Raw genomic sequence first — 27,253 nt, forward strand, 5'->3', positions numbered from 1 at the left:
TAATCTGGAATCGTGACCAAGTTTACGAGGCGTAAAATGAAATATTCTGTAATTACAAGTAATGTATTATGCGTAGGTATTTCTTGAGTAGTTACAAAACTGTTTTGTTAGTAATTATCACAATTACTCCATAATTCTAATTGGGGATTCTTAATTGAGTTAACTCGAGATGCTCTCGCATGAAACGGGTAAACATTTGCTTTTTAAGTGTAATGTAGATAATTAAAAGTAATATCAAGTATAGTTAAAACCTCATTGGTAGAGTGTACCAATTCTAAATAGGCCGGCAACGCAAACGCGAGCCTTTTGACATTGTAATCAGCAGATAAGGCTCCCTATAGTTTTCCTGAAAGCACGATTAGAATTTTGTAGAAATTGTAACTTTTTTCGGGTAAACTACATATGTTACACTTATCATATTAAAATTGGCATATTTTTCATACTGAAGCGAATTAAAATGGTATATTGAAAAACCTTTTATTATAATACCATGACTTTATAAAAGAAAATGAGAAAGCTAAATGAACAAATCGAGGATAAGGGTTTTAAGAAGTTTTTTGCTCTGAGCGTATAATCGTATTATGATGTTCAAAGGGAGAAAAACGTCTCTCATTACATAGAAGATTATTCTAATGAAAGGTACGCTTAATATCCTCCAATCTAGTACGTGATCCACAATAGTATGTGACACGAGCTATTCAGTTTGTCGCGATTGTCACAATGGGCGAATAAAGCTTTGTAATTAACGATTAATCAGTACTGGGAGGGCTATATGAATAAAGAAATCGCATCCAGTTTTCGCTTGGCCCAGCGTTGCACAGGTTTAAGCCCAGACAAAAGAATAATTGTTTTGGAGGGCACAAATGTTAGAAAAGCGTCCACCGTGTACACTAGTGGCGAATATGCTTTCTCAGCCCATGTAGTGACAACTGGCCAGCTGTCAGCACCGATGACATGTAACTTGTTACTCTTATAGATATCCGAAATAATAATGGATCGTAATATTTTCTAGGTTTCCTGTACAAATGTTTTTTATGACAGTAATTTTTTACGATGCGCGCGCACACCATCACAAAAAACCGACACCCTCAAGTTAGCATAGTCAACATTTTAAAATAAAAAAATATCCATTTCTTTAATTATGTAGAATATTTTTTTGTGATATTTAAATAAACTTTATTTAAAATTAATATATAAGATAAAGCGTTATAGTAAAACATTAAATGTATTAAATACCTTTTTTCTATTGTTAGTGTAGTTTTTTCTACAAATGTAGAATAAAGCGAAAGATAAAAATTAAAAAAAAATTGTCTTGTTACGCCAAAGAAGTATAACTTCTAACGCGTGAAGACACATGTTTTTTTTTGTTTTTGTTCTAGAAATCATTAAAGTAATCTCATGGATCGCTGTTAAAATTAAAAGCTTATATATACAAAGCGGTTCGGTGCGTGGTGTGGTTAGCATAATGTGCGCGAGCCTTTGACTTGTTTAGGTACTTTGACTTATGTATTTATTGTATATTCTACCTATACAAATGAAATGACGTGACCATAATAAACATATTTTTTTTTATCATCAGTTTTGTCACGATTAGGCATAACAATCTGTGTCCACCCTAGGGATGTGTCTTAGGGCAAATCCGCCTCGAATATAATACAAAATTGTGATTAGTACCGAATGTAATGTAATATTTTAGTAAAAGATCCATAAATTTTACCGTCCACTTTGAACTACATCTATTTTGAAGGTCATATAGAACTAATTACAACGATTAATTCGTGAAACTTTGGGTCTCTGTGGGAATAGCAACAAGTAAAATGTTTTAATTTTATACTTTATTTCTTATACGTGTAAAGTTTATTGTTTAACAGCACATTTAACATTTATACTAAAAAATATTTACACCTTAAAATATTGAGAAATATTTGTATAATACATTCTTTGTTTAATCTCATATAAAATATTTTGAACGCTATAAAATGATCAATTAAATACAAGTTTTGGGAAAAAACAAAAATCACTGGAAACATATCGTTTTACATCATAGCTATTTATTTATAACCATATAATTAGAATATATTTATACAAATACCACAATTTTTCAATTGACTTAAGAATTTACTAACAACATTACACTTATATCTACCATTAACTGTTGGCACGCGTTTGGCACATTCAAAAAAAATAATTACCTGTAGATTTCAAATTGAAATTGCTTTATCACGGCTTTCACACAGAAGCATGACGAATCGAACCATAATGAGCCCTAAACTGGGTGTTTTAAGGGTGTATTTCCGACGTGTAAATTCTTGAGTTGCGGCAATAGTATTGCACCCGTAGCCAGAGTGGTTATCAAAACGAAAACTGCAAGCAACGCTCGGTCTGCTACGACGGCCACCTGAGAAATTAAAATATTTTATGTTTCACTTCATTTCAGTTTAAAATACGTTTTATTTCTATTAAGTTGTTGAAGTGAAGATAAACTATACTGTTTTATTAATATTCTTAATTATTCACAATTAAAAAGTAGATATTTACTGTTTTATATAGACACTACAAAGCTTTTAGATCTTAGAACTTTAATTCAAGCAAAGAACACTGAATTTTTCTTTAGGGATTTAAAAGTAATTACTTTTTCTATTAAAGCATTTACTCGACCAACTACCAAATATTTGTGCTTAGAATCGTAATTTTTTTTGGAATTTCGAGTGCTTTACAGGCTGCTTGGTCTGTCTTTGACTGGTATAGTATCAGTGTTAGCCGGAGTTTAATTCCAAGTTCGTTGACTTGCCCTGTAAACTATATATTTATACTTTGATTACAGATCTTAGTGTATTTTACACGCTTTATATTAGCTTCACCTGTATGTATGTAACCGACTCCTTCGGACTCGATTTTGACCCTCTTTTAACGGACAGATTTAATTCAAACTTTGCGCACCTGTCAAAGATCGATGACAATGCAATAATCCGAAAAAAAAATTAAACAAAAAATAAAAAATAAATAATAGTTTAAAAAAACTAAAAAACACGCTTTTAAAGCACATCAAACTGTGCCATATTTTTCGTCTATCGAGCAACCCACGCTTTTTCACAATAATACCAATATTTTTTGTTAATTAGCATTTTCAGCCTAAATTAGGAATTATTTTTCACTTTTTAGTTTGATGTGCTTTAAAAGCGTGTTTTTTAGTTTTTTTAAACTATATTTATTTAATTAAGTAATTTATAATGTTCTTTTAATTAAAACTTAAGAACAAATATTTATACGAATGTGAAGTCGGTTGATCTGGTAAACATTTCTCAGTATATATCCCTTGAATAATGGATGGCGACGTTATTTATGTAGTGCATTAAGCGGACCCAGCTTCAAATCCTTTGTTATATTTAGTTGAGCATTGTGTTGTTTGTAAAGTAGTCGTAATGAGACTGATAATGTTATAATGCACCTATGTGCAATTTTATATCAAAAAATCAATTAACATTATTTTTCTTAAGGAAAGTTGGAAATTGATAATGACGTTCCACTTCAATATTATTTTTCTCATAATATTAATCTTTTTCTCAACAAGAGCTGTATGTACCCTCCTAATCTTCAATACGTTGAGTTTCATTTTTAGATCGATTGAATATAAACCTACATGAGAAAAAAAGGCTAAAAATTCATAATAACTATTAATCCAATATAATCTAATATGCCAAGTTTTAAATAGTTCTACTTAAAGGGTTCTTATTAAAAACCATCGAGATTTGTATCATTAGTTGAGATTACGTATAGTAGGGAGATATTCTAAATTTTGGTATCACTTCTTTTGACTTGGTTATAACTTGATAAATGATTAGATAGAGTTTTAAGAGGGAATTATCGTTTCGATACAAGATAAAGTGAAGTGTTCGTTAAGGGTTCAATTGGATTAGCTGCCAAGTGCCGATAACCCTAATTAAGGCCGCTGCATTGGAAAAACCTTTCGCTATTTCCCTAAAATTGCTTTTTCCGACATGTCACATACTGACAAAGCATATTAGTATTTTCCTTATGATTTTTGTAACCTTGTCCAAATTTTATAAAATCGACAGTTATACTTAACAAACATTTTATTCAACCATATTTTTTTTCTATCATCAGAGAACATTGTCATCATTATCTTGATTGATTAGTTAAAATATTCTTTAATTTGTTAAAGTTAAAAGAAGGGAGACAACCTCTCTCTTCTTCCCTCAGAGATACGACCTCCAAATGTTCAAAAAGCGAGTCTACTCCTCCCTCAAAGGCCGGCAACGCACCCACTAAAAATGGGTGTCTATGGGCTGCGTAGACTGCCCTTTTTGGTCGTCCCGCAAGCTCGTTTGCCCCCCTATTATATAAAAAAAAAGAAAGGGTCGGAGAGTTAGATAGGTGTTTGAAAATCGAACTCACCTGCTTCCACTCAAGGTTTGCACGTTCCATTCTCTCATTGGCTGCCACGCGCTGTTCGTGCCTTGTGGTTGCCTCCCGTATAGTACAGCCACAGCATACGCAACGTGGACAGGCGCCGATACAACCCATGGAAACCACGTCCCCCGTTATTCGCCCTGGAGCTGGACCCAGGTTCCCGCAATCTGAGATTAACAAACACTTTATATATTCGATGACAATTATGGTCCGCAGTTTCAAGATACCGTAACTTATTTTAGCTCTTTATAGGTTAAGTTAGTCATCTTTCTGCATAGTGTCATAATTTTTTTTATAGACAAGTAAGTTCTCAGCCTTATATCTGTAATTTTTTGGTCTATGACATACCGGTTTCGTCTTTATGTTTTGTTTACAGTATTGTTTGTGCACAATCAGTTTACAAATTTAGAACCTTAGTAAAGGTTCTAAATTTGTAAACCAGTAGGGAGTGAGAAAAATTCATAGCGAAACTATAATTTTGTTTGTTAAATTATCCCTATATAAAGATAAAGTAGCGAACCTTAATCCTATAATTCTATAAATTATGGCCTAAAGAAATTGTTTCGATTTATGTTTGTATTTAAGTTCCAACTGTCGGAAAGCCATTTTAAACAAAGGGAGATTGTAAAGGAACTATTCATTGTTTATTAACCATGAATAAACTATTAATCATAAATAAATTCCTAAATAGCACTTAAAACCGGTTAACCTGAGCTTATGATATTCTGTAGACACTATAATTATTCAAACTCCGCTATCCTAATAATAAGTATCTATTACATATTTTGTAGAGAAACTGAATACCTCATTACGTTGAGAAATTAACAAGTTAATGTCCGGTAAGTTCATTTATGTTCATGTGATTCCAATTAAAAAAGTAGGTTATTTATTTAATAATTGAAACTCACTGAGATGGTTGTGATTGTGCCGTGAAAAGCGTGGAGACGATGAGGGTGCAGAACCCTCGCAATTCACTTCTGCCTTGAGTCTGGATCCCGTTCTCGGATTCACTTGCACCCCACCACCCGTTGTTACCATGCTATCCAACTGTTACAACATGAAGTACACTCTAATATAGAATATGTTAACACTGAGCAAGCTATGGGCATGAGGGTAACGGAGACGAGTTTGAAGGGAATAATGCTCAATGTTAGGTTGAGGGGCATCTTTTTGGGATTTGCTGTGAGGGTCATGCAGGGGGTTGTCAAAAGAAATAGGTAGTAGTAGAAATAGTAATATAGTAATAGAAAGTAAACATTCGGGTAACTAATACAACTTATTTAAGCTTTTTAACACCTCCGACGACTACATAGTCGAGGAATTACATGGAAAACGTAAAAAAAATAATATATATATAGAATATGTGCTCTTTATAAGGTTTAAGGTATGAGAGATAATTACGGACCTTTCTTCAAATGTAGTACTATAATATATTACTGCATAGTTCTACATCACAGTAAGGTATAGTCTTAATTACCTCGTCTATACTTTCATTGTCTTAGTAGATAGTGTAGTTTAAATATTTAACAACGTGACCTGAGAAACCGAATTAATTAAGATACCTTGTTTATTTTGATCGTATTCAGGTCGTTAGGAGATAATTGTGTTAAAGTAGCTTTCAAAATATATCTAGGGATTTTCAGTTCAATACGCTTTAATGATACGACAATAATGCTCATCTGTATGAAAATTGCTTTAGGCTGTACAGAGTTACTAATATAAAGAATTCAGCATGTGTTTAACTATAATAGTTTTAGTTTTTCTAGTTGTTTATTTTCTCACTTATTAAAATAATTCTGCAAACGCCTTAGGTATTATCGTAAGTAGGTGTCAGTTTAGTGAAAAATATATCTACTAATATTACAGAGGTTTGTTATAACCCGAAAAATTAAAAGACTTTCAACGTAATGGGGTTATTAAAGTAAGAGAAGAAACAGTCGAACGAAAACGTTTCTTACGAACTCCGCCTTAAAAATAAGAGATGCCTGTTTGAGTTCTAGAGCTTAATAATGCATATTAAAAAGTCTGCGACAGCATATATTTAACGTTTATATTCAAGCCACAAAACGTAGACCTACGAAGTGGGTTAGCTAGTTAAAAATAATAATAGCTTACATCCGAAATAATGAAATGATGCGAAAACCACAAATATAACATCGAATTCGAGTAGACAAAACTTATGTCTTATATAATTAATTTATAACCAAAAAAAACTTTTGATAAACTTTATGACGTCTGTAACCCTGAAAGACAATTTAAATTAAACTTAGAAATGATTTTTGAGACGAAGTTATGGACTACGGAAATCTTCAATCAGTACCGCAAAGTTCGCAGGTAATTCGGGTAGATTTTTCCATTGCAAACTCCAGAGAAATTTACATATTTACCTTCGATGTGAAGGTTGAATTTAACGATTTGTTTCGTATTCAAAATACATATATATGTATTCTATTAAACTTGGAGGCTTTCTTGCGAAAATAACACAATATACTAATAGGCGTAAACGTGAGATCGATCAAACCAGTCATAGCTAATCTTAAATACATATATGTGTAACCTTTGGAGAGTCTGTGTCGAAGTTGATACACAGCATGCGCGCGAGTCGTTGTAGCACCAGCTCTCGTATCACGGCCGGCACCGGTTGCCCTCTCACTCCTCTACGAACAACACTACTATTTACAAACTCCATTCATTTCGTTATTAGTTATGTACAAATTGTTTGAAAAAGCATGTATTAAAAAATAATGTTAACTGAAATTAAATCACGGTATGGAACTAAATTGTGTTAAACAAATCATGGCTCAATGGTTAGGTTTCGCATGTTGTTAATATTTATTATAATGAGAAAGCAACAAATTTAAAATTAAAGTAACATTTATCTTGAAAACACTCAAAAGCTATGCTTTTAAAAAACTTTTAGAACCAATACAAAATTCAACGCATTATCAATGCCAAAATCTGTCATACAGCTCTGTCTTGGATAAAATTAAGAACGCTTTTATGCACGATACTTGAATTATATGACAACCTAGGATTTAATAGCGATGAATAAAAATAATGATGAACATGTCAAATAAGTCGTTATATATATCTCTCAAAGAGAGGCAAATGAAAGCACGTCAAAGCTTTTAAAGTGACGAAATTTCTATATAAAAGAATTTTTGTATGGATTGCTTATTAAATATCAGTAATGAACTGAACTTGTGAACGACAAAAATACAATTCTGGATCTGTTTCATTTATTATTTATCTCTGTAGGCATCGAGGTCGTCGGCATTTAAAAGAAGTCGGTACTAATCTGGGATCACATCCAGAATGTTTAGAAACAAATATAGTTTTATACTTAAATATATGGCTGAATTCAATATATTAACATGATGTACCCAACTTTGAGTTTGATGTGCTGGGAAACTATCAGCTATAGGTAAAGTTTTTTTTTTTGTTTTTTTTTTTGGACAATTCACGCCAATTGACCTAGTCCCATGCTAAGCTGGTAAAGCTTGTGTTATGGGTACTAGGCAACGGATATACATACATATTATAGATAGATAGACATATAAATACATATTTAAACACCCAAGACCTAATCACAACACCAAATGCTCATCACATCGATGTTTGTCTCAGCCGGGGATCGAACCACTAGACCAATGAGCCGTCAAAGTTAAATTAAAGATTTCCCTCAAATATTTGTTAAAGAAAGTAGTATATAAAATAGTCTTGCCTGTATGATATGTTAAGAGTAACAACTGAGAGGGAAGCTGAAAAGGAAACCAAACATGTGCTTACTCCATAGTACAGACCTGAGGAGAGATTTGGACGAATTAATTACTATCAATTATTCGTTGCAAAGTCAAAGTCAAATCATTTATTTCAATTAGACCATCTAAAATGGCACTTTTGAACGTCAAAAAAAAATACGAAGAAGATTCTAGTTGCCCCTTCCAAAAGGTAGTTTCGTGTGGAGAAGAATAGGCAAGAAACTCCACACTTACTCTTTTAAAATAGGTTTACAATATTTTGTTACATTTGTTAAATAATTATATGTGAAGACAATGTACTCTTAGAATAAACTACTATACTAAAAAAGTTCGTAGGTATACATGTTCCTCAGATATTTAAAAATATCGAAACCGTAGAATATTAACATATACTACGGTTATAACAATATTAAAAAAAACACAACAAAACAGTGTGTGAGATACAAAAAAATACTATATTAAATGTAGCACTATATAGTCTCTGATTTTTTTATTTGGTGATTACGTCAACAGATATTATTTACTTTTTTATACATATTACCCACACATTGTCTATGCTTGCGAAATGCACCTTCGAAAATTATTTTTGAGGGCTTTGCTTACTTTACGAGGGGGGATAAATTGCAGTAAATCTGCTTACGTAATATTTGAACGGCCCCTATGACGCAATTCGTGAAAAAAATTATAATAATGTCTTTGACACCCGAAACGTTACAAAAAATCACGAAAAACTGTCTTAGGCTGTGTAAATAGGAATCGATTCCATCTTACAAAAAATATATTATAATATAGGCGATTTTTTATCATAAAACGGCCGTTATTCAAAAAACTACTAAACGCCAACCAATGGCGCTAAAACCTTTTAGGTCTGGGCTTCAGATTTCTGTATGTGTTCCGTGATCATTTCTAATAGGCAAGTAGGTGATCAAACTGTGCCTGACACACACCGTCGATTGTTGGTCTAAGGTAAGAGTTGCGCGTAGAAACCACTAGGCTAACACTGCACCTTTATTAAGTACCACATTAAATAATGATATATGTTCACAAAACTTACTTATTAGTGGTGTTTTCTCCGTTGGAGGTAAAGTATCTCTTATTGTCATAAGAAAGACTGTCATCGAGAGTAAAGCGCTTATACCAAGTGTAACTTTTTCTCCGGACTCCGAAGGCACGTAGAATACTAACAGAGCTGAAAATATTTAACCAACTCAACCACTTACATTGAAAAATATTAGCTTAGAATCGTTTCAATTTACCAAAAACTATCACTGTTCCTGAACTTTATTTGTATTTAAGACATATTAAATGTACTCTAATAGGCTTAATGCACATTTTTAAATTAAATATATATATATGTATATTTTGGAGTAGGTTCAATATAAACGGACCACGTACAAGCAACGCCCAAACTATGTTATACATAACAGTACATAGTGCATGTTCCAAACCAATTTGAAAACGCTTCGAAGTTTGTAGCATTGTCTCAGCGATATCCAAGTGCTACACGCTGCGATGGTATTATTATAGGTAGTCCTATACAATATTTGTATTTTTATGTTAGGACCGTTAAGAAATTTCATATAAAATGAATAGAAAGAGTAATAAATACTCCTTTTCCCGTCAGAACGGAATATCAACCGCGATTATTGATTTTGCCTTATAAATAATTATACCATAAGTGGTACCTTTTAATAAGTATATTACAAGTAAATTCCTGAAGTTAAGTTAACGACTTACCTATACCATTTATGAGAAGGCAGGGAAGTATGAGATTGAATACGTAGAACATCGGTCTTCTGCGTAGCTTGATGACGTAAGTGATGTCAGGATATGGCTCCACACAGCAAGAGTAATATTGGTTGTGTTTAATGGCGTCGAAGCTAACGAGATCAAACTCACCGTTGGTTTGATAATTCGTAGTATCGCCTGCATCAAATTGTTTCTGGATATCCAGCTAAAATTTATACGCATAAATGGTTATTATGATTATTTGTGAAACTATCATAACATTTTCCTTAGCGAAAGACAAGTGATTGTTGCTTTTGTTTATGTATTAAAATTAAATCATACACATAGTTATGTAATAGACAATGTCGTCTTTCGTAAATAAATAATATTGTAATATTAAAATTACTTCTAATTCTATATTAATAATGGAAATGTTACAACTATGAAACTTTATAAAGCTTTTGAAACTGTTTTGAATTACGTAACAATTAAAAATTTATTGAGAAGTCATAATTTCACTGACCGCATCAAGTAATTTAAAGTTGCTGTCTCAAAACTTTCTACACTACACTCTGTATTGAAGGAATAAAACTGGATGATACAAAAAAGCTTAATTTTTTAATGACATATACTTTTAATGTGTACACGGTACTACAACGAAAATAAGGGAATAGACGACCGTCAACTGCCATTTTGAAATGAAACGTAATAATTATTTAAAATAAATTATATACTTAAATTAATAGATGGTTCTTTTATCACAGGGTGGACGGTAGAAGAAGCTAGAAGTTAGTTTAGGAGCTAGTTAAGGCACTGTCACCTCCCTAATAATTTTCTAAATTATAAAAGAAAAACTAATCTCGCAAATCAAACAAATAATGTACTGTGTTGTATACTATTTGACCCAGTTAACTTCGTACCCCCTTCAAATATATATTTTAAAACTAAATTTTTTATAAAAGCAATATTTCTGGCTCTATAAATATATGACAACTAAGTGAAAAAAGACATCAAATATCTCTCAACAGTTTTTATTGGAAAATTCAATTGTCGTTTTAATATATTTCTTTATGTTTTTGTCAAATATAAAAAGAAATAGATATCTCGTGACCTTTTCTGCTACAATAGGCCAGAAATATCCCGGGGATGTGTACTTGCTAACTGAGTTTAAAAACGGACTATTAGTATATCGTAGACTTGAAACGATCTCTTCAGAAATTCATTTGGGAATATGTACATATCAGCCCTGCGATTCTGTAACTCACTTCACGAACTCACACAGCGGTTTTCGCATCGGCGGTCGCTATCAAATCAGTCGTGAAGCAGTCATTTTATGATTTGGCATTCTGAAAAGGTGGGAGCTTGTAGTTTATTGTTTATCAGAATGCCAAATCATAAAATGACTGCTTCACGACTGATTTGAGAGCGACCGCCGATGCGAAAACCGCTGTGTGAGTTCGTGAAGTGAGTTACAGAATCGCAGGGCAGCAGTTTATTCAAGTTATCGAGCTATCTCAGTTACGAGCTTAAGACCAAAACTACATTTATTAAGTAATTAAATAAATTATAAATCAATGACGCGAGTAATATAAAAGAAAAATGTTACCATATTCAATTGCGTTATTATCACAATTATATTATAATTTTCAATTGAATTTGAAACCATAAAGGTATCCCGATGTTTCGAGTGATGTCCCGAGGCCATGCTGGCTCGAAAGCACTTGAAACTTAAAGAAAACTATGGGTCAAATGTTTTAATTTTTAAGTCTTTAGGTGACACATAATCTACATTGATCCTTCTAATAACATAATTACAACAACACGTGTAATGCAATGAGGATCGAAGACGGAAATATTATTTTCACTTTATAAGTATTTCAATAGCCGATGTTCAAAGATTCCGACCAATATCGGAACATTAAACATTACTTATAATATAAGTTGTCAAAAATTATACTTAATAAACTTGGACAAGTATAATTTTTGACATATTAGTGAACCTCTCCGTTTTAAGTAAATGAATAATTTAGTAAGTAACCGTAGTACTTTTACTGTCCATTCCTCTCATTAATTAAAAAAGCAACAGTTCATTCATTCATTAGTCAAAGCTGCGCACATAAATTAGTATAACTTTAAATTTATGTGCATTAACTTCTTATAGTCTTAAAAGGGTTAGTCTTTAGAATTTCAATGGTAAAGGAGTTAGCCTCGTTCAGGATGAATCGCTGTGCATTATATGGCTTCCAAAGTTTAATGGAAATCATTTACGTCAATTACAAATTTAATAGTTTTAAGAAGAAAATGTTTTCCGACCATGACAATCTAAAAAAGTCTTGCAGGTAACAAATGCGTTCAATATGCATGCGTATTAGACTGAAACTTTCATGTTATATTCATATCGTTAAACTGAATAAATGAAAAATGGATTCAACCAAAATATTTAATCACTTGGATCTTCTATTGAATTAAATAAATTGACAAAAACTAGTTATTTTACTACATGTAAATAACAAATGGAAAATCTCCATTATTCTTGAAGCAAAATACTAGACCATTGTTAAATTCCAGCGTCGTTCGGTTCACGTTTTGCTGTTTTCAGTAGTTACGTCCACTAACAACCTTCTATTAAATATGGACGTTTTTATTATGCTTTGTTTTCTTACTTCAATTTATATTGCGTTCAATTACTGTGCCAGTTCTTAATTCTTCTCCCATAACAAAAAATATAATTAACAATTTTTTAGCATAATAAAAAAGTATATTGTTATCCTAAAATATCTCTACGTTTAATTATATTTTCTTAGATCTTCTACATATTTTTGCAGAAGTTGCCCTAAAACTAATATTAAATTTACTATTTCAGTGAACTTAGATTTGCAATCTCGCAAGCACGACTTATTTACTTATCATATTTTGGATTTTTTTTGGTACCATTAAAAATACCGGGCGCACTACAACCCTTGGTGGCCTCAGATTTCTGTGTCAGTTTCGGAATCATTTTTTTTATAGGCAAGTAGGTGATCAGCCTTTTATGCCTGACACGCGCCGTCGACTATATATGTCTTAAGCATGTCGGTTTCCTCACGTTTTTCCTCACCATACGATCGAGTTTCATATGCGGACATAAAAAAGAAGTGTAGGATTCAAACCTAAGACCTCAGGAATGAGTGTCACACGCTCAACCCACAAACACTGCTCTAGTAAACGAATAGTATTAACTATTCATGATTAGAAGTTCTGCATTTTTAAGGATTTCTTTTAAAACTATCGAGATATAATATATGTACCATAAAATTGATTCTTCTTAAACTAGCCTTTATACATATACTTAATACTCTACACCTACACTAATTTAACAAAAATAAATTAAAAAGTCTTTAAGAGTTTATAGTAATTGAAATATTTTCTTGACTAAAGACAAAGGCTGTTTTTCTACAAAACAATCGAAGCATTTATTTTAATTACCTACTTTTTCTGTAAAAATGTCAAACATTGATTACTTAAAACAAGAAAATATTTAGTATTTTGCTACTTTCTTTTTGTTTTAATTTTAATTGCACACTGCTATTTAATATAATCAACTTAAGTATATTACATTATGTGGTGAATTTTTATATCCATAGAGGTAGGGTAAGATAAGTCAGGACTAAACGCTGAGTAAGTTCCACACATCAAAAACGTATTAAATTTTTGTATAGTCATACTTAGCGCTAGAATTGATTCTTGTCTTATAACATGTCTTTTTTTAACTTATTACTTGACAAGACGTTAAAAAAAGATATAGATAGCCGAACTCGAACTCTTCCATTTAATTAAATATCTATTCTTTAAATAATTGTGCACTGTGAACGAATTAATGTTAATGTGTAAGAACAAAGCTGAACATATTGATCCCGAATAATAATTCCATAAAAAATCATACCCACATTATACAAAACATTGACTGTAATAAAAAACTTATTGATCTTTGTATTATTAATTTGATCTAATTCGTCTGGGCGTGAGTATGTAAAACTAAAGACTAAATAACTGTGTGTTTCGTAATTTCTAGAAACGCCATGTTTGAAAATAAGACGTAGAAAATATAAATTAAATAAACAAACAATCTTTATATTTCTCACGAAATAAACCAATTAAGTTAAGTACCATTATGAATTTCTTTGTAATAAGAAGAAGATTTCATTATTAAAATGTTCAAATCGTAAGCGCTTTACGCGTATAATCATAACAGAGCTAATAAAGTTTTTAACGTTATTGGCGCGTAAAAAGTCGTAAACGTATATCCTGTTTGAAAAACAATTATTATTTGGATATAAAACAGTTCTCATTCGGAATTCAATCATTCAAAATTCAATGAAATTGTGTGCTAAGCCCCTACGTCAATAACGTGTTCCAGTACTCGGCAAATATGAACCACACATATGTAACGTATTCACTAATACAATATGGTTTTAATGAAGGCAAAACGATATGTACTAGGTATTTAATCTCGATAGTAATCAATTTAAAGTGAGCCAAAGACCCTCTCAAAAACGTTTAGAAACTAATGCATTTTTAATTTACATTTCGGTCGAAAAAGGTTAAAGCTTCTATTTATGAATAAGAAATATATGCTATAAGATATGAAATGTAACTAAAATTGAAAGAAGAAAACTCAAGGAAATATAAGATTTAAGGATAAACATAACCAAAATTTCTCTGATCCGTCTCTCTGTGTAAATTAATTCGTTTCATTTATAGTTGTATGTAGAAAAATAATAGCACTATTTTGTCTTTCCCTGACGGAGACTGTGTGTTCAACACACAGACTTATATATTAGAACACTACCTAGGCTAAATTAAGTTAGATTATTATGTGCAATGATATCAAGAGTCTAAGTCAAGAGTTCTTTTATATCAAGACTTTCATCAAAAATTATAGTATTCACGTAAACAAGCTTTGTATAAAATACATCTAAATTCCGTATGTACGAGTTAGTTCCGGGAATAATGGTTCATTAGTACCCTAATGGTCACTTACGTAATAAAACTATTTCATAAGATTATTAAAATATCTCCCATAAAAATAAACCTTTTAATTCTCAGAAGTAATCAATAGTCTAATTATAGGTAGATATATACATTACCTGAAAACCATCATAAGTCCACGAAGCCCACTTCATGGTACACAACTGTATATCGAATGGAAACTGTTCGACGTTGATGTCGCATACAGATACGTAGATCCCATGACTGAGCCACGTTACCTCGCCTGTGTACTTCACTATCACGTTGGTATTAATGACAGCGGATCTGTAGTTTGGATCCGCACTAAAAGAAATTGTCATTACTTTAGAAACCAAACCAAAAAGCACCTTCCGAATATAAATATAAATATAACAATTAGTTTTCCCAATAGTTCGACAAAAATCCAGCAGTTGGCGTTGTTATGGAAGGCATGTTAAACCTTAAGGTGAACACAACCTGATAGGAACTATGCCGAGAATGTATGAATATCTAGAAACTGCACTTATAATCATTAAAAACCATTCAAATGCAAAAAGTAACATTTTAATTGATAGAATATTGAACTATCAATTAAATTTCGTATTCGTAAGCATGTTACTAATGCTTAATTTTTATATTATTATTATATAATTGCTTGATTTTATGTCAGGACGTTAGAATAGCTATACCATTAGGACCTATTTAATAACAATAAAGTTTCCTTAGCATAACGGACAATTATTTGCCATTTTATTTTATTGCCACTCTCTAAACTCAAAAATGTGACCACACATTTTGCTAAGTGTGTAAAATCAAGGCAATTTAAATAGAAATAAATTTAAAGAAATATACATTAATTTGAATTTATTATTTCTATTAAAAGTTCACACACGATTATCGGTACGCCATTACTGCCTTTAATCTACCTGATTGGAATTTACCTAATTATGTTTCCTAAAAGTCATATCATACATATATTCTACTTACTTATTATATAATATGATATCTGGTTTCCAAACTCTTTCGTACGGTATTCTTATAACACTAATGCCATCAAAGTCACTAACATTCCATCTGAGATGATGATCTGTCCATATTTGGGTGATCCAACAATTGGTCGTCAAAAGTTGATCCTTTTCCTCCTAAATGGAAAAGACGCTGTCACAACTATACAATAGTCACATAGTTATAAAATATGTAAATGTTTTTTAAGCCGAAATCTTTATGTATACAAATATCAAAGGTTGGCGCAAATTGAGAAACAAAGTTTAAAATGATCGAGATTATCATTTGGTCGTGGTCCTTTGGCCACGAATAAAAGTTCTTGCATAAATTTCTAACTTTAGTATTGAACCTTCTAAATATGATATGAACTTCGACATATTCTTTGTAATTATAAAAAAGCTAAGCGTGTTTTTTAGTTTTTTTAAACTAGAGGGTATTTCAACAAGAAGTTTGTTTTTCAATTGTGGCAACACCGAGAACGTGATAGTTTTGACATTTAGTTTTTGGCGGTATTCGTAGCAGGTGCTTTGGCAATTATTACAATGAATTCAATTTCGCTCGAAAATAGCATTAAAATAATTCAAATCCACTATAAAAATGGTGGTTCTGTTAAAGTTACATTTCGTAAAATTCGTGATATTTTCGGCCAGCATAATCGTCCTTCTGAGACCGCTGTTAAGAATTTGGTCGCGAAATTTGAGTCGACAGGCTCGGTACAAAATGTGCCAACACCAACACGTGTTCGACCGGGTCGTTCAACAGAAAACATCGCCGCCGTGAGCCACAGTGTTGAAGAAGATCAAAATTTGTCAATTTCACGACGTTCTCAACAATTGGGGTTATCCAAAAGCACAACATGGCGAATTTTGCGAAAGGATTTGGCTTTGAAGCCTTACAAGATTCAACTGGTGCAGGAATTAAAGCTGATCGACCATTCAAATCGCCGCAGATTCGCTCAGTTCATTCAGGAACAACCTGCTGGTTTTTCTGAAAAAATCATTTTTTCAGACGAAGCCCATTTTCATTTGTCAGGGTACGTCAACAAGCAAAATTGTCGCATTTGGGCTTCTGAAAATCCTAAAGCAATTATTGAGAAGGCTTTGCATACTCAACGTGTTACTGTGTGGTGCACTATGTGGTCTGGAGGCGTGATTGGGCCGTTTTTTTTCGAAGATGAGGCTGGAAATGCGGTAACAGTCAATGGATCACGGTATCGCGAGATGTTAACCACTAAATTTTGGCCTATTATTGATGACATGGATATCACTGAAATGTGGTTTCAACAGGACGGTGACACATGTCACACAGCCAATGAAACGATCAATTTATTGCAAACCAAATTTCCCGAGCGCATAATTTCGCGAAATTCAGCTGTTAAGTGGCCAGCCAGATCGTGTGATTTAACACCACTGGATTATTTTTGTGGGGCTATGTTAAAGACAGAGTCTATACGGAGCCAATCGAATCGATTGCAGCCTTAAAACTCAAAATCCGTGATGTCATTAACGAAATAGACCCTCCATTTTGCCAAAAAGTGATTAAAAATTTTGATGAAAGAATCAACATCTGTCAGCGTGGTCGTGGTGGACATTTCCCAGATATCATTTTTCATTAATAATTGCCAAACTTTTCTCTTTGTAATACAATAAAAAATTTATTCATTTTCCTCTAAATTCTTTGTTTTATTTTGTTTTAGAAAACAAAGTTCTTGTTGAAAAACCCTCTAGTTTAAAAAAACTAAAAAACACGCTTTTAAAGCACATCAAACTAAAAAGTGAAAAATAATTCCTAATTCGTCTGTGCCATATTTTTTGTCTATAGAGAGAGCAACCCACGCTTTTTCACAATAATACCAGTATTTTTTGTTCATTACCATTTTCAGCCTAAATTAGGAATTATTTTTCACTTTTTAGTTTGATGTGCTTTAAAAGCGTGTTTTTTAGTTTTTTTAAACTATATTTATTTTCCACTTTTTAGTCCTAGCAGCAATACGTGTTGTCTCAATTTAATCGTATTGCTTTGTGGACTTAAAAAATTTCATTGTTTTTTCGAGATAAACCTATGAAATTATTATATTGCCGCTGATTCTTTATAAGTGTACAAAGTTTGAATTAAATCTGTCCGTTTAATGTGGGTCAAAATCGAGTCCGAAGGAGTCGGTTACATACATACATACATACAGGTGAAGCTAATATAAAGCGTGTAAAAATATAAAAGGCACATACAATAGGTAAATACGTAAGAATAGCTACTACGAAAAGTGGGAGTGAAAAATTATTAAACTACAATTTGAGATCTAGGCCTTTGCTAAAAACGTGTGACGTAAGCCTGCTTTATTAGTCTTCTTGCCTCTTGACATGGAAATGCTTACATGTTGTTCTATCTGACAAATACTTTGAGCTTGTCGTTTAAGATGATCACAAGCTTGTAAATGTAAATCTCGATTAAACAGGGTTAAAATTTTATAAAGACAAAATATTCTCAGTAATAGCAATATTTAATACTAAAAGGGAATGACTGCTTAAACATTTATAAAACCCTCTTGATATCCATTCCATTTGTTCCACTCTAAAAAAATACGAATCCCTGAATAAATGTTTCATGTGGTAAAATCTTTCTCTTTCAACACCTAACAAATTAAAGTTTACATTGCTAAATTTGAAGTACAACTTGTGCACTATTTCAAAACGTTAATTTGAAATAAGAGTGTTTTCATCACAAAATATGCTATGCCCCAACAAAGGTGAAATATTTAGACATATAAACATTTTTACATGATATACATTTCAGTTATCAACTTAAAACCCCCCCCCCTTTTTTTTCACAGAGCCTATGGATTCTATCTTAATATATATAAATTATGCGTCACGATGTTTGTCCGCTATGGACTCCTAAACTACTTAACCGATCTGCACACCGTCTGCAGTTTGATTTAACTTAAAAGATATAATTCTACTGTACGTGTGTATGTCACTGAACTCCTCTTTAACGGCTGGACCGACTTGAATGTTTTTTTTAAATGCGATTGGGTGGATGGTTTAGATTCACAAATCAGCCCGGCAGATGGCGCTGCAGTCGGTACTTTCATAGTTTGTTTAATATCCTAATCGCTTGAAATATCATGCAGGACAACGTCTGTCGGGTCCACAAGTTATTATATTTTTACAGAATTTAAATTCATATTTCCAAAAATTCCTTTTGTTTTTATAATATAGCACAAATGATATTGATTTTTATATTGTAGTACCATTTTGTCCTGAATCTAAACAAGAGCTTAAACGAAATAAGGGCTGAACTATAAAATCAACTCACGTTATTCTAATTTAAAACTGAACACGTTTGAACCAAAATACAGAATTTAGATAGGAATTGTTCATAGTGATTTCGAGTTTATTGCGTTGCGTGTGGAAAATGAAATTTCCGGCGGTTTCTATGAAATTAAGCAGGCCGGAGACGGAAATTCGTAATATCCCTGAAATATTTGACATGAGTGAATGTAGCGCAAATGTATTTATTCTCGAATAGTTCCACGCTTTATCGTTGAATACATTTTTTCGATCGTCGATTTGATATTCTGTAGCAAATTTCCGTGTTGTTACTATATAAGTTTAGCTTAAGTAATAACTGCGTAGTTTTGTAGGAATAATTTAAGAATCAGTTACTTGAGAAATAGTACAAAAATGTAAAACAATATTTGAAATGAAATTTGTTTATTGAAAGGGTTTGCCACCACTACACATATATGCTAAGTCTAATGATATATGATATATATAAAGTCCAGCCACTTATTGGCAGGTAAAGCATTTAATTAAACACATATAATAGAATAACAGTTTATTGTAAAATTAGAACACTGGAATTTTACAGTATGAGAGGACCTGACCAAACCTATTTATTTGTATGAAATTTATATTCAATTTAAATTTATATTTCTGTGTCCCGTCTCACCTCCCTCGGACAAGCACAAAAACTGGTGCAAAGCAGGAGGAAAAAAATAAACGGCTTTAATATAAAACTTGGAGAAACTTTGATTCTGATCCCTACGGAGAAGAGACTCTTGGGTCGTGGTTCAAGTGCACAGGCGCTATTTAAAGATTTAAGTTGGCGCCTGGTAGATACCGGTGACCCCAGAGCTTTTGCATGACTCGCTCAACAAATAAGTATCGCAATACAGCAAGGAAATTCCGCCAGCATTAAAGGTACACTGCTACAATGACCAAACTTTTAAAATTTGTTTTAGTTTGCTATTTATCTGTTGGAACGAAGTTCCTTATCGCGCGTTGTGAAAGGCAGCCCCACGGAAAAAATTCTTACGAAAAGTTGTCACGACACTTTTTTGCTATTTGCTATTGTAATACACCGGTTCTCGTCCGATCACCGAAGTTAAGCAACGTCGGGCGAGGTCAGTACTTGGATGGGTGACCGCCTGGGAACACCTCGTGATGTTGGCTTTTTTTTTTCGTCGTAAGATTGGCGTCGAGAAAATCTATCATACTGTTATGATACCAATTAAAATATAAATTAATCGAAAGGAATTTCGTTCCATCCGGGTGTCCCTTGACACCTCTAAAGTTTTTTTTAATTGTTATTAATACTTTGTAGTATATATGTGTTGTTTGTGTAGAATATTGTAAATACTTTATATTTGTTTGATATTATAAAGAAGTATATCTCCATTAATGAGATAAGAGAATGGTATTATGAATTCGGCTTTCTGCTCATAAATTTTGAATCTATATTACGATTCAAACGTTTGACTCAGACTTGTCAAATACTAATTAAACGAACTGTAGGTGAAAATTGCGAATAATTAAATTATACGATGACATAAATTACATAATTCAAAAGCGTAATTAATTATACTGTTACAGGTAAATGATAGTCTGGATTTATTATTATACGTTCCCAGGGTATGAAAATGACATTGTTTGTATTCTAAATTTAATATTATTAATAAGCTTCATTCGTATTAAAATAAGTCTTAAAATATAGGTATTCAAAACTCGAGTTTAAAAGTTCATTATCGATCTCTGCGTCAAATTTTATCTCTGTAAATCTATTCATAATTTTTATTACTAGCATCTAATATAGATAAGCAAACAATGTACAAAACTAAATACACTCTACGAGTAGTACCACCTAATCATATCCGCTAGCGAAGTGATATGGTAGTAACTCAATATCAATATTGTTATTGTATGTATGTATGTTGAAACAATTCACTAATTACAATTGCTTTACGCCCTGCAATCGTCAATTGTTTGTGAAATTGATTAGAAACCAAGTAAATAATACTCACAACATCAATGATATGGTGCAAGGAGACCCCAAAGGTGACCAAAAGAGGTTGAGACGAGTTTTCCACTGGACGCACTGAAGGGTCATACTTGTCCATGAGATGTCGAACCAGTTGATACTCTTCATCGCATGAAAATACACCTGTTAAAATTGTATAAGGGTTAGTAAAATAAACAGGCTTTTTCGTTTGAAATCATAATAATTTAATGTTTTTTGTTAAAAGAATGTAATCCTCAGACAAGCAAAACTACTTAGTACTTTTATTATGATCTTTTTACAAAATCTAATTTATTTATTTTCACTTCGTTACCTTATACAAAAACATACATATAAAAAAAGGGTGCGTGTACTTATGGACGCGCGTAAGAAGTTATACTTCTTTGGCATTATTAAAAATAGTTTTTGATTGCATGCAAATAATTAATTACAATTAAATAAACAAAGACTGGAAAAGGAGTCATTACAGTTAATAGTGTTCAGTTTACATTTGAAAAATTTAAAAAAAGGTTACATAAGTCATTAGGCAACGGGCGGCCTTATCGCTTACAAGCGATTTCAATCTTTACATTTTATTGGAGAAAATTCTGTTTTGCTCCAAAATCTGATGAAAAAGATTTTTGTAATTGATGACCGCGACTTAATGGATTCTAACAAAATTAATTGCTTTGTAGTCTTATCTTTTGTATTTAAGGGTCTTAGTCAAAAACTGTAGTGATAAAGAAATATTACAGAAAATAATAGAGCATAAAAAGGAACAGTAAAATCCAAAGTTTTATGTGTAGTTTCGTATACAAATTTATCTAATCTTAGCATTTCTAGATTTGGCAGCTACTAATTCGTGGTATTACTACATGTTTTTAATAATTTTCAAATCATTAAATACTGACGGCATGAACTGCCATATTATAATCCTGACTAAAGTTCTTCTTCTCATGACCATGGGTAATATATTGGGAGAGTAAATCTAGCCTTAGCACATCACCACCGCACTGTATGCGCTAAGCGAAAGCAGTACTAATTGTTTTTTCATGCTCGGTTTGATGTAATGTTTTCATTTAATTTAAGTTTAAAAGGAAATTATATATTTGTACCTACTGTGGTGTAGCCCTTCAAGCACCATGGTTAATATACTATTAATATACTGTTTTTTCGGTGCTCACAACCGGTATGGCCTAAAGAACCAGCAACAGATAATAAACCTACTTATGTGTTTGCATTTATAAGACAAATAACAGCTCTACCTTTCGGCTTACTTCCACGTAACGAAGTTGCGGGCATAGTTTCTAAGTACGATCTAGTTTATTTTAAATAACATTGACACTTTTTAATTTCTGTATTGTTTTCTATCTGTAGCTTTGTTCATTCTCTAAGCGAAAAATAACAAAATAATTGAAAACGAAAAGTTAATTATTATTCTCGTAATTAAATTGTTTAAATAACTATACATAACCTTACAAAGAAGTTTCTTTAATGTATCTATATTACGACTTTTCACTCACAGAGCAACAGCCATCACTATATGACTCGAGAAGACAAATGTTTTCAATTAAGATTTTTGTTTTCTCTAAACAAAATGCTTTTTGACTCTGCACCCAGGACAAAAAAGCAATGAAAGTAGAATGAAGATTTGATATATAACGCTGCTGTAAAAACCCGGAATAACGAACCCGGTAACTCAGGGCTAAACGTCATGTGTTTACCACAAAGATATAGAAGCTAAATTAAATAGAATATCTGTTCATACAATTTTATATGGAATTAAACAAAAGGTTTTACAGAAATATTTATACAAAGATGAAAAAAAAATATCATTTAAGTACAACATTAATGCATTTTTGATATATGCAAAATTACGTAGATATACATTTGAAAATTTTTGCCCTTAAAATCTTGCAATATCCATAGATAGCGCTTTAAGATTCAGAGTCCTACGTTTGTTTTAATCAAAATTAAAATAAAAGCGAGATCTCGTTGCTTGGGCACTAAAGATGATTGATATATATAAGCATAGTACACGTTATGTGTAGTAATATTATGATGGCACAATGGTAGTCTCGATAAGATTACTGCTTAAGCCGCACTAGTTATTCCCTAATAGTAACTTTACTAGCGACAAACAAAAACTACCAGCTATATTTATCGCTAAAGGGACTCCTAGACTGTCAATTTAAATGTATAGCTGCAAGGGTGTGGCTAGTAGCATCAGCCAGCATGTACGGCTAGACTATGCAATACTCGGCAATATTTTTAGTATGGCCGGAATATATTGCCAAATATTTTTTTTAATGGCCGATGAATGTTTAGTGTCTAAGCCGTATGGCCGGAACGATCGCTTTGCAATCGAAAATACTGAAATGTTTCTCAGCCATATTACTACTGCCTTTTTCACTTTTAAGGTCGCACCTTATTAAAAAGGCGTTGAAATAAGGTCAAATCCACATTTTTCATAGTTTTTTTTGTTTTGAGTTTGCTTTAAAAACAATATAAGCTGCTGCAACGCGTATGAGTTCGTCCGTCATTGCAGACATAGGTAGGTACTAGCCAAGCCATGTTGTAGACCGTGTAAAGACAAAATAATGAGTACTGTTGCAGAATTATTGCCGAGATATAAATTTTGCTTTGAAATATTTTAGTATTTTCGGCATATAGTCGGCAATGAAGTAGCCACATATTTCATTAAAAGTGTAGCCCCTGTAGAGGACCCTTAAGAGAAGTATCGCCATGTATCATGCCTAGTACCCTACGCGTAACAAGCCGCGGCAAATCGTTTTGCGTCAGCGCTGAGTGACCACATATATCATTTTGGTCGGTTTTAGTATTTGAAAAGTGACACAATTTAATGACGTTGCTAATATTATTAAATCTCAACCTGATCTTTAACCTGTTTTTCACAAAAATAATTAATTATTTATTCATAATTCATCGTTCATTTTAATTCTTTTATATTTACGCAAATACTGTTTTTATCATTTATCTATAACACAAATACATTCTTTTAAAAAAGGGTGACAAAGTGCTTTTTGTTTCTTTTGTTAAAGGCGGTAAATTATTATGTAATCAAAAAAAATCAATATGGATTTTATTTTTGCGTACATAGATTAATTAAAACGATTTATGGCCCATTGTGGGTTTTCTCGTTGCCTGTCTGTGACAACTCTGAATGAGGCGTGAAGTCGGCAAACATAACATCAAAGACAAATTAATTTACGTCCATACATTAATTATATATAATTTAATAAAGGGGTCTTTAAAAAACAAATTTATATTTAAATGCAAATATCTTTGTTAATAAAAGCTTATTATATTAATGTGAAATTTTAAAATCAGTCTAATGAATACTGAAAAACGTTTTTCCTTTGACATCACAGCACTTGAAAAATGTTATACATTTAAAATAATTCAATGTTTTGAAAATAAACCAAACGTGTCTTTCATTCAATAAAAACAACGGTAAACCTCGACTAGATTTTCTAAGTACCACTGAAGAAAATAATTGAAACCCGAGCCACGGCTGAACAATCTCTCGAAAATAAGGATTCAATAGACGAAGAAATCACTTCGCACAATGTAAATGCTTTTAAATTTCCTTTATTCGGTAATGAAACGAAATCTACGGTGTACCATTGCCCAGCAGCAGTAATTTGATTTCGTTTTCATTATATTATTTTAAAACCTCTAAAATAATTAAATATTTCGATTTACTCTATATTACCAGTTACTCAGTTTTGTTGAAAGCGTTTTCTTTGCCTGTAGGTACTTTGTCCAAATGTTATCATTTATAGCCCATATATATATTAAAAATTTGATTCAGAAATCTTCTCTCGTATTTAAAAAGGTACAAATTAAACGATAAAAGTAATAAAAAAATTAGCAATATCAATACTTTGTTCTATTAATACATTCGGTATGGATTAAATATTTACCAATTGATAAATATTACTAAAATTATGTAACAACCCATTCTAGCACGTACCACGCAACTTCACTCTTTGAAATATTAAATTTATAACAAAGGAAATCTTAATTCCAAAGTTATAAACAACTTTAAACCCACAAAGCGATACTTATACTGCATCTGAAGTTGTACAAAGAGTTCTTTGAAAATTTACCGAAATGCAGCCCTTTTTTTCTCCTTCAAGCGTCTTTACACATGAAGAATCATTGAGGACCTCTAGGACGCAGGAAAAGGCACTACAATAGCAATTCATTAAAGCCAAGTTCTATGAAAATATGTACATTTTGATTACTTTAATTCGTGAAATATTATCATAAATATTTGAATATCTTTTTTAACAACATTACCGCGAGGCACTTTTACTCGTGCATTTTGAGTATATTACAAATTACATATTTTATATAACACATAACGATGTTTTTCTTTCTTAAATAAGTAATAAAGGTTTCTATTTCCAGTAAATTCTATAAGTCTTACTTCCTTCTCGGAACAGGCCAAGTATTAAAGTTGTATTTAAGTTTTCTTCTTAGAGCTCGCAAGGTACCTCCGCCACTTGTTACTAAAGAAGGTTGTAGAACAATAAAGCGTAGCTAAGACTACTTTAAAAGTTAAACCTTTTAAGGTCACTCCAGCGATCAAAGCTTTATTTAATGGCGACTCAAAGTTATTATTATATTATATATATATTATATTATATATTATTATTATAACATTGAATACAGTTTCATTGATTTAACAAATTGCACACAGAGTCAAACAAAATTAACCATTTTAGGCAGTTGTGTGAAATAGTAAAATCGACAAATTGATCATCCTGGAGGCTGACTATCTACTTGCCTATATTAGATTGAAAAATTATCATAAAACAGATTCAGAAATCTGAGGCCCAGACCTTAAGAGGTTATAGCGCCACGATTTATTTCTTTTATTTATTTCCGTTTGATTAAATCATAGAAAGGATTTTAATATTTAGATAACAATGATTTTTTTAATTTGAAGTATGTTTTCTGTAGAAACTGCTTTTTTTTATTAAATATGTGATGAATTAATTTGAACCATTACTAAATGTGGTACGAAATATTAACGGATTAAATTCATAATACATAACTTCTCAAGTTGAAATTCTGTTCCTAATTGTTGGGACATTCATTTTCATAGAAGCGTCAAATTGATAAATGTGTTCTGAAGGAAAATTTAACTCGCTTTTCATGAATATATATTTCTTTGACTGATGCCTTTAAAATTTAAAGCTGTATTTTTCGAAGCTCTCAGTTCTAAGTATTGTCAACGCTAAGTGGTTGAAAAACTGATTACCTACATACGTAAAATACTGAAGATAATCAATAAATTTGCATACAAATTAGGAATAGTTTTGGTGAAAATATTAAGACATACTTAGACTAAAAATCACTCTTAAAGTAAATCTTAACCGAACTGTGATTAAAAAAACACATATCGAATTGATAAACTACTTCGTTTTTTTAAGTATGTATATTAAAAATAAAATCAATGCTTTGGATTATTATCCAAAGCATTATTTTACGATATAAACATTTCATAATAATAAATGGATCACAGTATAAATCGTTTTCTATATTCAGTTCATGAATTAAACTCTCTTAACGCGAAGCCTCTAGATTTCATGAAGAAATTAAAAAAATATTTTAAAACTCGTCTAATTGTATATATTTTAGCGTGAGACGTGAAGTGAAATAAATCATTTCCTAGTTTGCACGTGCATTACACGACTATGAAATCTAAGTAGTCAAGAATTATACAATGTGTACCTGTCATAATTAATGACGAAATCGTCCAAATAATTTTCCACCTATACTGCAACATATTCATAAACATAATTGGAACTCAATTAAATCGTAATAAAACACATTCTTATTAACGATACTAAAAATCACTCAAGAACTCTTTTAAGAAACATTTTCTATAAATCCAGTATGTTTTTAGTTTTCTCAACACGTAAGCACAAATAATAGATTAAACATTAAATGTTGTATGTAATAAATAGTTTATGGCATCCGTAAAATTAACGAAGCGTTTCAAAGTTTGGGCGGGCGGTTTGCGCGCGTAGTCC

General features: G+C 31.8%; 1 protein-coding gene across 1 annotated transcript; it reads right to left on the bottom strand.

The window, feature by feature from the left end:
• Positions 1–1,887: 1,887 nt before the first annotated feature.
• On the bottom strand, positions 1,888–27,253 carry LOC125051331 (neuronal acetylcholine receptor subunit alpha-10-like). Its single transcript, XM_047651579.1, has 11 exons — positions 26,952–27,253; positions 21,211–21,350; positions 15,894–16,048; positions 15,047–15,230; positions 9,930–10,146; positions 9,247–9,381; positions 8,156–8,234; positions 6,989–7,088; positions 5,340–5,478; positions 4,417–4,598; positions 1,888–2,398 (listed from the first exon to the last, which is right to left on the bottom strand). Exons 1-11 carry the CDS (start codon positions 27,016–27,018, stop codon positions 2,267–2,269), a joined length of 1,530 nt encoding a protein of 509 aa, XP_047507535.1. The 5' UTR covers positions 27,019–27,253; the 3' UTR covers positions 1,888–2,266.

The sequence above is a fragment of the Pieris napi genome, chromosome 1 (assembly GCF_905475465.1).
Source record: "Pieris napi chromosome 1, ilPieNapi1.2, whole genome shotgun sequence".
NCBI lineage: Eukaryota > Metazoa > Arthropoda > Insecta > Lepidoptera > Pieridae > Pieris > Pieris napi.